Source organism: Symphalangus syndactylus, chromosome 2, assembly GCF_028878055.3.
Source record: "Symphalangus syndactylus isolate Jambi chromosome 2, NHGRI_mSymSyn1-v2.1_pri, whole genome shotgun sequence".
NCBI lineage: Eukaryota > Metazoa > Chordata > Mammalia > Primates > Hylobatidae > Symphalangus > Symphalangus syndactylus.
In genome coordinates, this window is record NC_072424.2 from 85,747,212 (window position 1) to 85,765,410 (window position 18,199).

General features: G+C 42.4%; 1 protein-coding gene across 1 annotated transcript in view; it reads right to left on the reverse strand.

Moving 5' to 3' along the window:
• Window positions 1-17,053, reverse strand: part of SEC63 (SEC63 homolog, protein translocation regulator) — an 84,737-nt gene extending 67,684 nt beyond the window's left edge. Inside the window, exon 1 of the mRNA XM_055260542.2 lies at window positions 16,619-17,053. Coding sequence (XP_055116517.1) covers window positions 16,619-16,742 — 124 coding nt within the window. The 5' untranslated portion in view covers window positions 16,743-17,053. The remainder of the gene's footprint in view (window positions 1-16,618) is intronic.
• Window positions 17,054-18,199: the final 1,146 nt, after the last annotated feature.

An 18,199-nucleotide genomic window follows, 5' to 3' on the forward strand; every position in this document is an offset into this window, starting at 1 on the left:
CGGTTCACTGCATCTTCAACCTCCCAGGCTCAAGTGATCCTCTCACCTCAGCCTCTGGAGTACCTGGGACTACAGGAAGATGCCACCATGCCTGGCTAATTTTTTTTTTGTAGAGATGAGGAGGTCTATGTTGCCCAGGCTGGTTTCAAACTCCTGGGCTCAAGCAATCCTCCCTCCGCAGCCTCCCAAAGTGCTAGGATTACAGGTGTGAGACACCACATCTGGCCCCAGTAAGTCATTTCTCTTTTTTTTTTTTTTTTTTAGATGGAGTCTCACTCTGTCGCCCAGGCTGGAGTTCAATGGCGTGATCTCAGCTCACTGCAACCTCCACCTCCCAGGTTCAAGCAATGCCTCAGCCTCCCGAGTAGCTGGGATTACAGGCGTGCACCACCACACCCAGCTAATTTTGTATTTTTAGTAGAGATGGGGTTTCCCCCATGTTGGCCAGACTGGTCTCTAACTCCTGACCTCAAGTTCCACCCACCTTGGCCTCCCAAAGTGCTGGGATTACAGGCATGAGCCACCGCCCAGCTAGTCCCAGTAAATCATTTCTTATAATACCGAAATATGCTTCTTAAAATTATTGTTTTAATTCCCTGTGACTATAAAGCTTTTCCCAATTTTTTTGTTTTGAAAATATTCAAGTCATCATAAAAGTTGAAAGAATATTACAATGGCCAGGCACAGTAGCTCATGCCTTTAATCTCAGCACTTTAGGAGGCTGAGGCACGAGGATCACTTGAGCTCAGGGGTGCAAGTCTAGCCTGGGCAACACAGGGAGACCTTGTCCCTACAAAAACTTTAAAAATTACCTGGGAGTGGTGGTATATGCCTACAGTCCCAGCTACTCAGGAGGCTGAGGCAGGAGGATCACCAGAGCACAGCAGTTCGAGGCTGTAGCGAGCCATGATCACATCACTGCAGTTCAGCCTGGCAATGGCGCGAGACAGTGTCTCAAAGAAAAAAAAAAACAACTAAAACCTATTTTTGAAAACAAAAAGTACACTTCTGCCAGTATGGCTCAATCTTTTCCAAAACAGCTTTACCTTGTACTTCAAGTGTATTTTGTCAAAACCTAAAGCTGCAGATTAGCTTATTTGATGTGTAGAAAACATATACCATGTAACCTAACTGGCAAACGCAGTTTTCATTATTAAACTAACCAACCAAATTGAACGGTCAAAAAAAGGCTCATGCCTGTAATCCCAGCACTTTGGGAGGCCGAGGCAGACGGATCACGTGAGGTCAGGAGTTCAAGACCAGCCTGGCCAACATGGCAAAACCCCATCTCTACTAAAAATACAAAAATTAGCCAGGTGTGGTGGTGAGCACCTATAATTCCAGCTACTGGGGAGGCTGAAGCAGGAGAACCGCTTGAACCTAGGAGGTAGAGGCTGCAGTGAGCCAAGATTATGCCACTGCACCCCAGCCCAGATGAAAGTACGAGATTGTCTCAAAAACTAAAAAATAGTTAAAAATAAAAATAATTTTTAAAAAAAATTTTTTTAAAAACAATCTTTCCTTTAATCGTGGTTTGTTTCCCAGAATGTTTCAGAATATGCAAGGTATGAAAATAACCTGGAAGTGAAAAATTGGGAAACACTGCTCTAGACGACCAAAAATAAAAGTCATCCAGTAATCTTAATCATTTTATTCTTAACTTGAATCTAAATAGTTAGCCATGATGTCTCATTCCCAAGGCCAGTTCAGAACCACTTGGATTTGGAATATAGGCTTCATAAGATTACATATTGTTCACCATCACCACCACCCAGGATACACAATCACAGATTACCTAAATCAGAAGGGTTACAGAAACATGGGTCCTACTTACACCTATCCACTACACATACTCTGGCAATGGAGGAGGGAACCTAGAAGGCAACTGAAAATGTTCTTGAACTAAAAAAAAAAACAAACACTGGATCACAGCAGAACCACCCCTCTACCACCAAAGTTCACAATTCTCAGGAACGCCTGAACAATCTAAGTGCAAACCAATACAAACCAAGTAGTTCAAATATATCAAGAGCTTTGTCTTCCTTAAGCAGGTACTTGACAGCAGCATACAATTATATACCATCTCTTTTCCTTTTATGGTACTGAAATAAGTACTACAGAGCAGGGTTTTTCAACATCAGCACTACTGACCTTTTGGACTATATAATTCTTATAATTTAATGTTTCTGTGCATTTTAGGATGTTTAGCAGCATCGTGATCTCTACCCACTAGATGCCAGGAACAGCTCCCCAGTGAAGACCAAAAAAATCTTCAGAAATTCACAAATGTCCTCTGGGACACAAAATTGCCCCCGATTTAAAGTGCACGCACACATACACACACACACACACACACACACACACAGCTACAGAGGGTTCATGAAAAGCAAGTTAAACGATATGACCTACCTATCAGGAACACAGGGGAAAGAAAGATAGGAAAGGTTGGCAGAATAAATGGATGAAAAAGCAACAATTGCCTTTTCTCATTCCCCTAAAAGTATTCTTTAAAAAAAAAAAAAAAGAAAAAGATAGACTCGCTGCAGTATCTCTGAGTACTTACCTGGGAGGAGGGGAGGGAAGAAGGGAGAGGAGGGCCTGGGAAGCTTCATTATTAATTTACTAACCGCCCTGCTAGCTCTGTCCTCCTATTTTTCTTTTAACCTTAATCTTATAGTGATAATCCATAGCCTAAGTAAAAGGTTAACCAAAAACAGGTAAAACAAACAAAATGGAAGAGAAACTCAAGTACTAGGAAAGTAAATAAATGCTAGCTAAGAAGGAAAGGCAACTTAACACACAAGGATGTATGTCCCACCAGAACTTTAAACACCACATACCCCAAAGTAATAACAATTCATTGAGCTGAAAGGGCCTCTGGAGATAAGTGCAGAGTGTCTTGCTCAAGATCGCAATGCTAGCCAGAGATTATTTTAATAAGATTTTGGGTGTTAATACAAATTCATAAAGAAAATTTGAGCCTGGGCAACATAGCAAGACCACATCTCTACAAAAAATAAAAATAAAAATTAGCTGGGTGTGGTGGCACACACACCCATAGTCCCAGCTACTTAGAAGGCTGAGGCAGAGGAATCACCTCCTTGAGCCCAGGAGATCGAGGCTGCAATGAGCCATGACTGCCACTATCCACAGCCTTGGGAAACAGAGTGAGACCCTGTCTCCAAAAAAAAAAAAAAAAGGGAAGAAGGAAAAAGAAAGAAAATTTGGCATACAGTGGAAGAAAAAAATCCACCAATCCAACACCCAGATAGTAATCATTAATACCATTGTAGTATGTTTCCTTTTTAGTTCTATTTAGGAAAATATCTGGAAAAGGCAAAGGAGACAGGAGAGTTGGCGAGGTTGAAGGTACACCCTCAGAAGAGAAACAGCTCTGTGAAGATGCAAGCTCCAGCAACTGACTTCCCGAGGAATGAGCTTCATTCAATTAGAGGGCTGCCCTGCTGCTTCAATCAGGGCCTGTAAGGGCCCTTTTGCAGTGTTGACGATACCTGGTGCTTAGCCCCACTGCAGCAGCTGCCCAAGTGAGCTTCTCAAAGAGAAAAACGGGACACATAAAAGCCCACTTAAGGGTAGCATTTCTAGGATGTATCAGTGTACAAATTGAAAGAGACTAAAATAAAAAGCTGAAGTTTGTGTTAAGGTCGCATTAGCAGTAATTTTTAATTTTTAAAATTTCTAAACATTTCCCCGTGTTTAGATCATTATAAATATCACTTAATGACTACTAATAACCAAATAAATAAAGATACCACAATATACCTACCATTCTATAAGTAGATATATAAAATGTTTCTAATTTCTTGGTATTATGGATCTCCTTGGTCCTGTAAGTATTCAGAACACTCTATCCTTAGAACACAGCCCCAGAAGTATAATTACTAGGCTTAAGAGCTTTAACACTTTTATAACTCCTTTCTAAAAAAGCCAGTAGGACTATACATTCTTTTCAGCAGTTTCCCCGTTGGCACCACCATTCTCCAGCAGCCAGTATTAAAGCCAATTTTGATTCCTCTGTACTGAAGTTCAAGGGCAGAGACTGTATCTTACCCACAGTGTTCACCCCTCCTCTTTCCAGTTGCCTGGAATAGAGGTGGCACTATATAAATATTTCTTGAGAATGATGAACTCTTTTACTTAACAAATATTTGGTGAATATCCACTACGTACCCGGACTTTTCTGGACACTGAGGATATAGAAAAAAACAAACAAAAAACCCTGCTCTCAAAGACCATAGCAATAAACAAAGTAAATTATATAGTATACTTAACCCTTGAACAACGTTGGGGTTAGGGGCCCTGTCCCCACCCCCTGCGCAGTCACAAATCTGCATACAACTTTTGGCTCCCCCAAAACTTAACTACTAATAGCCTACTGTTGACTGGAAGCCTTATGGATAACATAAACAGTTGATTTAACACATATTTTGTGTATGTATTATATACTGTATGCTTACAATAAAGCTAGAAAAAAATGTTAAGAAAATCATAAGAGAAAATACATTTACAGTACTGTATTTATTAATACCTTAAGTTTATGTCATCTGTTTACAAGTTACAGACCTCGATCTACAGTATGTATAAAGCAATTCAACTTTTTCTGGTATTATCATGACTTTTTTCTTCTTCGGAGCATCACTAGTGGCACTCTGTATGAGTCCCATGGTGTTGCAAGGTTTATGGTATCACACTAAATACAAAGAAAAATACAAGAGAACCTCAAGAGATCAATTTTTATGGTGATATGAATTTACTGAAGGGACAAACTGCTCACGCAGAGATGATTAGCGTCACACAATGTTTTAAGCAGATACTTGCAACATTTGAGCTCACTGCAATAGAAAAGAAGATGGCTATAAAATTATTACAGTCGTATACACTAGTTAACTTTATGCAGTTATGATTTAATACTACATTTCTCTCAACTGCAAATGGCTCCATGTCCTGTCTATAGTGTTTGTGTGCATAAGTTTTGATAAATTTTACCTTTTACAATAGATATGTGTTTCTTTTATGGTAGCAAATGATAAAGCTGACTAGTATCTACATATATTTTATGCATTTATAACATACCTTTTTCTTAATTTCTTTTTGATATTTCTTCTGCAAAACTTTTTCAAACTGTTACAAGTCTCCAAAAAGTTTTCCAATATATTTACTGAAAAAACTCCACATATAAGTGGACCTACATAGTTCAAACCCATGTTGTTGAAGGGTTCTTTGAGAGAATATTAGTGAGGTAGGGGTAAGAAACACTGCAATTTAAAATAGGAAGCTCAAGGAAGATGGCATCTGAGCAAAGACAACAGAGATGAGGGAGGAGGTAATGTGACTATCTAGAGGAAAAGTATTCCAGGCAAAGGGAGCAGCAACAGCAAAGGACTGAAAGAGTGTGTTTCACTGTGTTCAAAAGTGCAATGAAGCAGGTATGGCTGGAATGGAAACAGCAAAGTGATCAAAGAGACCATGAAGGACTTTACAGGATACTCTAAGACTTGAGCTTCTAGTCAGATTGAGACAGATCCCTGAAGACTTCTGAGCAGAACTGTATGAGCTGACTTCTGTTATAAAGGATCCTTGCTAATATTTTGAGAAAAGACTACACTCAGCCAGGGTAGAAACAGACTAGTTAGGAAGCTAATGATAAACTAGGCAATAAACCAGGACAATGGTGTTGGTGGAGTGATGAGAAATGGTCGGACATGATGTATTTCAAAGGTAGAGCCAAAAGAACATACTAGTAGTCTGAAAGTGGAGTATGAGAAAGAGATGAATCAAGAGTAACTTCTAATCCAGTCCACCAGAGCTTAAAGGTAAAAATGTAAATAAAAAATAAACAATGACTCCCAAGACTTCTTTCCTGAACAGCTGAAAAGACAGTTGTGATTAACTGAGATAAAGGTTATGGGTCAAGAAGGTTGGAGGGGAGGGGAAGAAAGTAATCCTATCAATTTTGTGCATATTCATAGAAAGATCTCTATTAGATATCCAAGTGGAAATGTGGGTTAAGCACTTATACACACAAGTCTGGAGTCTGAGGAAAGAAGTTCAGACTGGGCTAGGTGCAGTGGCTCATGCCTGTAATCCCAGCACTTTGGGAGGCCGAGGTGGGCATATCACTTGAGGTCAGGAGTTCAAGACTAGCCTGGCCAACATGGTGAAACCCGTCTCTACTAAAAATACAAAAATTAGCTGCAGGTAGTGGTGTATGCCTGTAATCCCAGGTACTCAGGAGGCTGAGGCAGGAGAATCACTTAAACCCGGGAAGTGGCGGTTGCAGTGAGCCGGGATCACACCACTGCATTCCAACCTAGATGACAGAGTAAAACTCTAGTCTCCAAAAAAAAAGAAGTCTAGCCTGGAAATAGAAATTTGGGAGTCTGGGAGTCCTCATCATATAGGTTGGTTATATTTAAAGCCATTAGGTTGGATGAGATCACCAAAGGCGTAACTGTAGATGATAATCAACAGGACTCAGCCTTGAGGTACTCTAATATTAACAGGCCATCACAGTTAAACTATGTGCAATTAGTTACTCCATAAAAAATAGATTATAACTATACATCTTTGGTCAATTGATTTTTGACAAGGTTACCAAGCCATTCAATGTTGAACAGGCTCTTCAACAAATGATGCTGAGACAACTGGATTTCCACACGGAAAAGAGTGGAGTTGGACCCCCTTCTCACATCATTTACAAAAATTACCTCAAAATGGATCAAAGACATAAGAGCTGAAACCATAAATCTTTTAGAAAAAAAATACGAACAGATTTTCATAAGCCTAGAGTTGCCACAGGATTCTTAGATATGACACCAAAAAGCCAGGCGTGGTGGCTCACGCCTATAATCCCAGCCCTTTGGGAGGCTAAGGCAGGTGTATCACGAGGTCAGGAGTTCGAGACCAGGCTGGCCAACATGATGAAACCCCATCTCTACTAAAAATACAAAAATTAGCCAGGCATAGTGGCACGTGCCTGTAATCCCAGCTACTCAGGAGGCTGAGGCAGGAGAATCACTTAAACTTGAAAGGTGGAGGTTGCAGTGAGCCGAGATCACGCCACTGCACTCTAGCCTGGGGGACAGGGCTAGACTCCACCTCAAAAAAGAAACAAAAACAAAACGTATTAACTGTAATTTCATATATAATTTTAATATAATTATTAGCTAACATTATAGCTATACATCATTAGCTATAATTTTTCTAAAAAACATAAAACAACAAGCACTGGAGAGGAAGGAACATTGCTTGTAGGAATATAACATGGAGTTTACAACCAGCCTGGACAACATAGGGAAACCTCATCTCTATTTTAAAACTAAGGAATGTAAAATGGTACAGCCACTATGGAAAACAGTTTGGTGGTTCCTCAAAAACCTAAACATAAGGCTGGGTGTGGTGGCTCATGCCTATAATCCCAGTCCTTTGGGAGGCCAAGGTGGGCAGATCACTTGAGGCCAGGAGTTGGAGAGCAGCCTGGCCAACATGGTGAAACCACGTCTCCACTAAACATAGAAAAATTAGCCGGGACTGGTGGCGTACTCCTGTAGTCCCAGCTACTCGGGAGGCTGAAGCAGGAGAATCGCTTGAACCGGGGAGGCGGAGGCTGCAGTGAGCTGAGATCACATCATTGCACTCCAGCCTGGGCAACAGAGCAAGACTCCATATCAAAAAAAAAAAAAAAAAGGGTACATAGAATTACCACATGACCCAGGCCGGGCGCGGTGGCTCACGCTTGTAATCCCAGCACTTTGGGAGGCCAAGGCGGGCCGATCACGAGGTCAGCAGATCGAGACCACGGTAAAACCCCATCTCTACTAAAAATACAAAAAAATTAGCCGGGCGTGGTGGCGGGCGCCTGTAGTCCCAGCTACTCAGAGAGGCTGAGGCAGGAGAATGGCGGGAACCCGGGAGGCAGAGCTTGCAGTGAGCGGAGATTGCGCCACTGCACTCCAGCCTGGGCTTCAGAGCAAGACTCCGTCTCAAAAAAAAAAGAATTACCACATGACCCAACAATTCCACTCCTAGGAATATCCTCGAAAGAACTGATAATGTTCACTGCAGTGTTACTCACAATAGCTTAATTACAGAAGGCAGCAGAGAGTAGTGGCTAACAAGAGATGCTTTGGCATAAGACAGAGTTGAGTCCAACAATCTTCCACCTGGTAGCTATATGACTTTAGGAAAGTTGGTAACCTCCTCTAAGACACAATTTTCTCATGAATAAAATGAGATAATACATGAATCCAGCTCAAAGTGCTACCGTGAGTGCATTCCGCACTACCCACCTTCAGGCTAGCACTCACTCACTGAACAGCAGCAGAGCTGAGTCTAGATGTAACTCTGGAGTCTACTGAAGGCTTGCAACTTTCAGGGAAAGGCTTGGAGGGTAAATTAGGAAGCTTTTTGGTCAATTTTAGTTCCTTGGTTTGTACCTCCATGTTGGGGCTCAGTGATACCCAAAATATGGCATTTTGACATGCTGAATGAAGAAGCTCAATGAAGAAGCCTCAAGGTCTGACTTTCCTCCCTGCCCTCCTGATGCCCCCCACCATATCCCAAAGCCTTCATCTGCCTAAGTTCCAAACCCACCAAAACGAACAACTGCTTTTCTTCTCCTCCTGTAGGACCAAGAAGGTAACCACACCTAAACAGACCCTTCACAAGATAATGTACAAGTTAATCTCTGATCTCTGATCCATTATCCCTAGCAATCCTATCAACAGAATTCCTCTCCTCCCCCTTCCCATAACCTGTTTCACCAGGATGGTATATAAGCTTCTGAACTACATTGGGATGTGGGGAATCACTTTGTGGTTCGCCCCATGTACACATTAAATACATGTGTATATCTTTCCTCCAATTAATCCAGCAAATCTTCAGAGGGCAAAAGAGAAGTTTCCCTTGGTTCCTACATCCACACTTTGTTTTCTAAACAATAAACTAAATGCATTTAAAAGAATTATTAGTTTATGCTTTGGGGCACACAATGTATAAAGATGTAATTAGGTGAAATCAAACACTGAAAGAGGTGGGAATGGAGCTATAAAGGAGCAGAGTTTTTATATGTCAAAGTTAAACTGGTATAAATTGAAATTACAATATTTAGGATGTTCAATGTAATCCCCATGGTAACCACACAAAAAGTTAACTACAGAATATACTCAAAAGAAAATGAGATGTGAGCAGTGGCTCACACATGTAATCCCAGCACTTTGAGAGGCCGAGACATAGATCACTTGAGCGCAGGAGTTTGAGACAAGCTTGAGCAACATGGCAAAACCCGGTCTCTATTTAAAAATAAAATAAAATAAAAATAAGAAAATGCAAAGAAATGTTAACATTTCACTACAAAAAAAATCAGCTAAACAAAAAAATAGTAATGCAGGAAATAAGGAACAAAATGATATATGCCTATAGAAAACAAACAGCAAAATGACAGAGGTCCTTCTTTTTACTTTTTGTGTGTGACAGGGTCTCCTTCTGTCATCCAGGTTGGAGTGCAGTGACATGATCATAGCTCACTGCAGCCTCGATCTCCTAGGCTCAAGTGACCCTCCTGCTTCAGCCTCCTGAGTAGCTAAGACTAAAGGTGCGTGCCACCATGCCTGGCCAATTTTTTTTTTTTTTTTTTTAATTGTTTGTAGGAACACGGTCTCATTACGTTGCCCAGGTTGGTTCAAACTCCTGGACTCAAGTGATCCTCCCACCTCAGCTTCCCAAAGTGCTGGGATTACAGGAATGAAACACTGCACCTGGCCCTCCTTCCTTAACAGTAATTACTTTAAATGTAAATGGTTAAATGTTCCAATCAAAAGACTGGCAGAATGGATTAAAAGCACCTGATCCAACTACGTCCATCTACAAGAGACTCACTTTAGATCCAAAGACACAAACAGATTGAAGGTCAAAGGATGGAAAAAATATTCCACGCCAACAGTAACCAAAAGATAGCAGGGTGGTGACTATAAGACAAAATAGACTTTAAAACAAAAAAAGATTACAAGAGATAAAAGACATTATGTATTAGTAAGAGGTTCAATACAGCAAGAAGATATAATATTTATAAACATTTACGTATCTAATGATCATCAAAATGTACAATGCAAAAACCAACAGAACTGTAGAGAGAAACAGACAGTGCTACAATAATAGTTTCAGACTTCAATACACCCTCCATCCCCAAAAATGGATAGAACAACCAAAAAGAAGATAAGGAAATAGAGGACTTAACATAAACCAACTAGATCTAACAGACATATACAACACTCACTACCCAACGGCAGCAGCACACACATTGTTCTGAAGTGCCATGGGACATTTTGCAGGATAGACTATATGTTAAGCCACAAATTAAGTCTCAGTATATTTTAAAAGATAGATATCATACAAAGTATCTTCTCTGACCATAACAGATGAGTATGACCAATACAGATGAGTATACTGAGATACACAGAAGTTAAATCAGTAACCAATACAGATGAGTATACTGAAACACACGCAAGTTAAATAACTTGCCTAAAATTACAGTAGGTTGCAGAGCCAGGTTTCATAACCAGGCAATTTTGAAAAAGTAAGGTTAAGTAAGTTTTGAAAAGGGAAGATCGAGCCCCAAAAGTAAGATCAAGGAGTCAACAAAAACTTTTTTTAAATGATACATTTTATCTCAATTCAAAAGGAATTCTTTCCATAACCTACGGAAAGAATAAAAGCATGCTTTTGATTATTTGAAATTCTAATAATTACAAGCAATCAGTTATTTTCTCTTGTCAAATATACTCTTGTCAAATATACCAATGAAAGCCTAATGATATAAAACGTTTAAAGTGATAACTCTTCTATTGTAAATCAAAAAAGTAGTAAACAAAATTATGCACTTACGAATAATGGTTGGATTGAAATTCCACATAAACAAAAGAACACTTCTCATTTTAAAAGCACTAGGAAAGACAAACATCAACAATTACCAAGAAAGCACAAAGTGGGTAGTGCACACAAAAGGTCACAGTACACTATTGTTGGCAATACCAAAGATGGGTAGTGTTAAGGTAATTATGTGCAATTATTTCAAAATGTTAAGGATATCCAAATCACATAAGGCTCCAATCATGGCACAATGGTAAATACTCTGGAAGCCATTAATAGACAACTATGATAAATTGATTGTAAACTTGTATCATTAAAGTTGTTTGACAAAAATATCTGGCTTTTAACTCCCAGAACTTTACAGTACTGTTCTGTAAATGCTTCTTAGCTATGTAAAATAAAAAGGCTAACACATTAGTTTTTTGGATTTTGTTGTTGTTAGCAAAGAGCACATAGCAAAACAAATATACTACCTCCCAAAATGACAACTACAGCAAAAGACCATTACTAAGGAAGCTCTCCTCCAAGCAGCACTTCTCAAACATAGCTACAATTTAGAATCATATAGGGATCTTTAAAAAATACCAGTACATAACACCCACTCCAGACCAAATAAATCAGAGTATCTGGGGATGGGTACAAGTGTTTTAAAAAGTTCCCGAAGTGGGCCTGGCGCGGTGGCTCAAGCCTGTAATCCCAGCCACTTTGGGAGGCCGAGGCGGGCGGATCACGAGGTCAGGAGATCAAGCCCATCCTGGCTAACATGGTGAAACCCCGTCTCTACTAAAAATACAAAAAATTAGCCAGGCGTGGTGGTGGGCCCTGTGGTCCCAGCTACTCGGGAGGCTGAGGCAGGAGAATGGCGTGAACCTGGGAGGCAGAGCTTGCAGTGAGCCGAGACCGCCGCTCCACTCCAGCCTGGGTGACAGAGCAAGACTCCATCTCAAAAAAAAAAAAAAAAAAAAAAGTTCCCAAAGTGATTCTAATGTGTAGCCAGGGTTAACAATCACTATGACTATGCCAAGGAAGTCTAAGCCCTCCGTGTTATCATTTCATACAGAGCTTTTGTCCTTAATTGTCTGAAAAAGTATTCATTTTATTCAGCCAATTTGCAAACCAAGAGAGTAAAACAAATAGGACCCTTTAACTACTAAAAGGGGTATTAATTATAAGTACACTTAGCTAAACATGTTAGGCAAAAATCAAGGCAAAAGGATTCCATTAATAATGTTTTAGATAACAGGTACGTTCAATTAACATGTCAAATATGCCAATAAACAAACTATTTCCATTTTTCAAACCGTAGATAGACTTTACAAGTTGTGAAATGGTGCTATGCTTTCTGGTGTATTCAAGAGCCCACTAATTCCAAAACAGCCATGCTGAAACAACTGTCAACCTTAAAAACTGAAAGTCCCAAATGTGTTGCAGAAAACACACACAAAAAAACCTCAATAAAGATTAGTTAAACTGGGCCGGGCGCAGTGGCTCACAGCTGTAATCACAGCACTTTGGGAGGCCAAGGTGGGAGGATCCCTTGAGGTCAGGAGTTGGAAACCAGCCTGGCCAACATGGTGAAACTCTGTCTCTACTAAAAATACAAAAATTAGCCGGGCGTAGTGGCAGGCACCTGTATCCCAGCTACTTGGGAGGCCGAGGTGGGAGAATTGCTTGAATCTGGGAGGTGGAGGTTGCAGTGAGCCAAGATCATGCTATTGCACTGGAGCCTGGGCGACAGAGCGAGACTTCATGCCAAAACAAACAAAAAAAATTACTTAAACTGAACTTTAAGGTTGTGTAACTGCCAGAGCAAACCTTTTCATGCTTTCATGCACACAATATCTCTGAAAATACTGTCAGAAGTCTGAAATTCAAATGCATGCCTACATTTTTGTATTTGGCTACTTAACTGTTTCACAGGAAAACAAAATAAACTGAGCCTCAAAAACAAGTACTAAAATATGCTGTTGTGGCCAGGGCATGGTGGCTCACACCTGTAATCCCAGCACTTTGGGACGCCGAGGCAGGTGGACCAATTGAGGTCAGAAGTTCGAGACCAGCCTGGCCAACATAGTGAAACCTCATCTCTACTAAAAATACAAAAATAAGCCAGGCATGGTGGCTTGCACCAGTTTTCCTAGCTACTCAGGAGGCTGAGGCGCGAGAATCGTTTGAACACGGGAAGCAGAGGTTGCAGTGAGCCGAGAACATGCCACTGCACTTCAGCCTGGGCGACAGAGCGAGGCTCCATCTCAAAAAATAACAATACTCATATATGCTGTTGTGTTTCCCCAAAACTGTACTACTGGGGTCCTCATCTTTTATTTAAAATCCTAAAGAACAAATGTGCTTCAGAATTTTTCAGATTTTAGAAAGATAACATAGCGTTTATACTCAAACAGACCCTATAGGGTCTAAAATGCACCAATAACCAAACAAATTAATATTCCAAGACAGAATATAACTATTTCCTAAGTGAGATAAAGATTATTAAGTAGCCTCCTGTCAGTATAAGTCGGCAAATTATTTTGCAGCAAACTTCTGAAAAAAGTTCCTTATTCAGAGCTTTGAATGAAGCAGTAATTCAAGATTTCTCTTTCATATTCAAGATACTGCAACTGGGCTGCAGAATAAAGTCACTATGATTAAAACATCCTTTTAATACAACTGTAATCCTACAGAAACAACTCAAGTTATCAGGGTAAATCCAAGAAAAAAAGTCCAAGCGGTGACCAACAATTTTCATAATGATTAGAATAGCATTTAAGTGTTCACCTTAATTTTCATAACACAATTTTGAGCAAGAGCAAACAAATACATCAAAATATGAATATTGACTAAGGCAAGCCTGAAGCAGAGAGCCGGATGTAAAACAGGGGAAAACTGACACCCATAATAGTTCACCTAACTTTCTATCTAGCAGTATGGAAACCACACAGGGCTCTGAAGCCAAGCGACCAATGTTCTAATCCCAGCTCAACCATACAGGAAAATTACTTACATGTTCTACCCCCAGTTTCTTTACCTGTAAATGGAGATAATAATAGAACCTACCTCACTGCATTGCTGGAGTGTAGTGGCACGATCTCGGCTCATTGCAACCTCCACCTCCCAGGTTCAAGCAATTCTCCCTGCCTCAGCCTCCCGGGTAGCTGGGATTACAGGCGTCCACCACCACTCCCAGCTAACTTTTTGTATTTTTGTAGAGGCGGGGTTTCGCCATGTTGGCCAGGCTGGTCTTGAACTCCTGACTTTAGGTGATCTGCCTGCCTGGGCCTCCCAAAGTGTTGGGATTACAGGCCTGAGCCACCGTGTCTGGCCAACCTCACTGCATTTTTAAGAAGATTAAATAAAGTAAAAGTTGAAGTCCATGATTTACAAATAGTATTAATTCCCTCCACCTAAACTACCACCACTTTTTCAAAGACACTTATATGCTGAAGGGGGTCAAGTATGACTTGTTGGCAGGGCGTGGTGGCTCACGCCTGTAGTCCCAGCACTTTGGGAGCCCAAGGAGGACAGATTACTTGGTGTCAGGAGTTGGAGACCAGCCTGGTCAACATGGTGAAACCCCATCTCTACTAAAAACACGAAAATAAGCCAGGCATGGTGGTGCATGACTGTAATCCCAGCTACTCGGGAAGCTGGGGCAGAACTGCTTGAACACAGCAGGTGGAGGCTGCAATGAGTCAAGATCAAGCCACTGCACTCCACCCTGAGCAAAAGAGTGAGACTCTGTCTCAAAATAAATAAATAAATAAATAAATAAATAGTATGATTCTTCTATGAAATCAGGTGAATTTTATAATACAAAACTCACCACAAAAATACGACTTTCAAATTTCAAAAATCCATCCTGACACAGTGGCTCAAGTCTGTAAGCCCAGCTACTCGGGAGGCTGAAGCGAGAGGATGACTTGAAGCAAGTTCAAGACTAGCCTGGGCAAATGAGACTCTCCCCGCTTTTAAAAGAAAAAAAGAAAAACTTTAAAAATCCAATGTAGATTAAAAAATGATGGCTAATTTCTGAAATCAGGGCAGTTTCTCAAAACACTTTTTTTTATACCTCTGTTCTGTCTGATCAAAACACATACTGGCCAAACCCACCGACTACTCTCCCAATACCTTTTTGTTTTCTACACTACCAATTGCACACACCATGGCTGTTAGGTGAAAATAAACTACTGAAAAGTGGACCCTTTTAACTTGAAATACAACAATCACAAGAATGGCCTAGGTTTGCAGATAAGAAAAGCCATTACAGCATTAAGACTTCACTTATACACAACCACTGCCCAAAGAACCTACCCAATTTTTTTTTCCTTTTTCAACATCGAGGAAGAATCTACACAATTTAAATGCACTTAGGAAATAAGGCACAACAGTCCAAGATCCAAATTTCATAAACTACCCATTGAGTAAAAAAAGTATTAAGACTGGTAACTTTGGACAGATTTTTGCATCTAATGGATTTTTAAACTTATTGTCAAATGTACAAAATGATAGAATCCTTTGTTACTATTTATCCTAAATTTATTTTAGTTCTATTCCAAGTCAAGAATGTTAGTTTCCTGCAGATCACATGGGGCGGGGGGGGGAAAAAAGAATGTTACAGGACACTGAATCCATCTGAAAGTATAACAAGTTCTGAGCTGATTCAAGGCTTCACTGTTAACAACTTCCCCAAGTAGAGTATATAACCTGGACAACCTAGACCTCCGGCATACCCAATTGAAGAGAAGATATTTAAGCAAGTTAGCACAGCTCTTGTGCAACAGAAAGCTTTCCCTAAGTTGTTAATACTCAAAACCTACTCCTTACTGTTAACACTACCATAAATAACCCATTAGGCCCTCGCAGTTACATCAGCTTTAAGAATATCATCTGCCATATGTCCTAGTAGAGTGCAACAAATGGATGCAAACATTACCCAAACATCAAGTGAAATATGAAAAGAATCTGTTATTCTGTGCTTTAATTCGATGTTGTTTAATGTGGAAAGCAAATCGACCCACTACCTCAAAATTCCCTACAAGATTAATTAAACGAGACTTAATCCTTCATACTTGCACTTTTCCCGTCACAAACAGGAAACTCCAAAGAAAAGGAAATAGAAAAAAGCCTATTTTTGCTAAGAGGAATAATGGCATTGCTTCCAACCCCCACAGTGAGTGAACAAATGAAAAAGCAACGGGAGGAAGTGACGGGGGTAGGCGGTGGAGAGCTCGATTGGAGTCCTAAGCATGCCACCCGGCTCAGAGATGCCCTAAAACATCTGTTAAGAGCAGCTGCAACAGGGAAACGGGAGTCGGGGGAGGAGGGCCGCGAACTGGAGGGACTGAGAGTTGTGCCCGCACGTTCAGTCTCTTTCTTGGCCAACTCTTTGCTCACCTCCCAAGTCCCCATCCCGCTTCCTCCATAAAGAAAAATCCCCAATAAAAGCAGAGGCAGAGAAGACAAAGAGGCAGGAGGAGGCTGCAAGGAGCGTCCACAACAATGGAGAAGATGGAGCGAGCGAAACTCCTGAGGACAATGAAGGGAGGTGGAGAAGCGCCGAGGGAAATGCCGCTGACCCGGGCCCCGTCAGTGGCGGACGCTGGACACAGGCCGGGCCGCACCGTCCGTGTCACCCCGGACGCCACGGGCTGGGGCCGGGCAAGCGGGCGCCGCAGGGCCTGGGGGCGCTGGCGGGGCCTGCGCGGGTGCGCGGGCAAAGGCCGGCGGGACTCACCGGCATTCTGATCTCGGGGCCAGAGGTAGTATGTCGCCGGGATCACGATGAGCCCCACGAAGGAGGTGAGGAAGTAGAAGAAGGTGTTCCCACTGTCATCGTACTGGAACTGCTGCCCGGCCATGGCACCCCCTCCTCCGCCTCGCTCTTCTCACCGCCGCCGCCACGACCACGCTCTGCACTCCCGCTCCCAAAGCCCCGGCCCGAGTGGCGTAGCTTGGACGCTGCCGCCGCCGCCTCTCCTCCCAGCCCCCACGCCACTCTCACGGACACGCCGCCGCCACCGCTGCTGCTGCCGCCGTCGCCAGCTCTCGCGAGAGGAGATAGTTCCCGCCCCGCTCAGTTTTCCCTCCCCCTGCGTGTCCCCATCGCGCTCGCTAAGGGAGACGTGGCTAGCTCAACGGTGGAACTCGGCGAGGTCTCGCCCTTAGCCCCGCCCTAACGTCAAAGCCCCGCCCCCCTAACTCCTCCCCTAGAGCCCCGCCCCTAACCCCTCCGCCGCTCAGTTTCCCAGCGCCCCACGCCGGATTCCGGGGGTCGGCTTATAGGATCCCAACGAAGGCTTCCCGCTGGAGCAGCGGCCGCGGGCGGTTCACCTGGCTGCGCAGGGATCCCAGATATTCAGAGAAGAGCTGAGGCTTAGCCTGTCCTGCCCTCTCGATAATTCCCCTGGTTGATCATGTTTCCTTGGATTCTGGATCTGCTCCTCCAGCCCCCATATTTTGGAAACAAGTGTCATTTAGAATAGGGGGTGGGAGGCCGGGCACAGTGGCTCACACCTGTAATCCCAGCACTTTGAGAGGCCGAGGCAGACGGATCATGAGATCAAGAGTTCGAGACCAGCCTGACCAATATGGTGAAACCCACTCTCTACCAAAAATACAAAAATTGGCCGGACGTGGTGGCGCGCTCCTCTGTCTCAAAAAAAATAATAATAATAAGGGATGGGGAGGTGTGGGTTGCAGGAGGTGTGGGTTGCAGCTGTGTTTTCAAAGCAATGTTTACTATCTGGCCAGGCGCAGTGGCGGAGCTTGCAGTGAGCCGAGATCACGCCACTGCACTCCAGCCTGGGTGACAGAGCGAGACTCCGTCTCAAAAAAAAAAAAAAAAAAAAACTAGCCGGTTGTGGTGGCACGCGCCTGTAATCCCAGCTACTCAGGAGGCTGAGGCAGGAGAATCGCTTGAACTCGGGAGGCGGAGGTCGCAGTGAGACCGGATCGCTCTCCACTGGGCGACAGATTGGAATCTACGCTGTGCCCATCTTGCAGATGAAGATTTCCCCAAGCCGTTACAGATGGTTCCCTACCCATTCCAGAGCTGCTAATTATAACCACCAGCTTCAGGCGGTAGGCTGAGACCTTTATTGCTTTGTGTCATTTAATCATCAGTAAACCCCATGGAATAAAGCAAAGTATGTCCGCTCTATAAATGAGAAAAGTGAGGCTCAGAGAGACTGCCCAAGGTCCCTCACAGTAAGAAAATGTCTGAGGATTCAAACCCATATCATTTTGACGCCACAAAGCCAGTGTGCCCTTGACCCTCCATCGCCCAGGACCTTAACATTTCCTGACAGTGACTGGC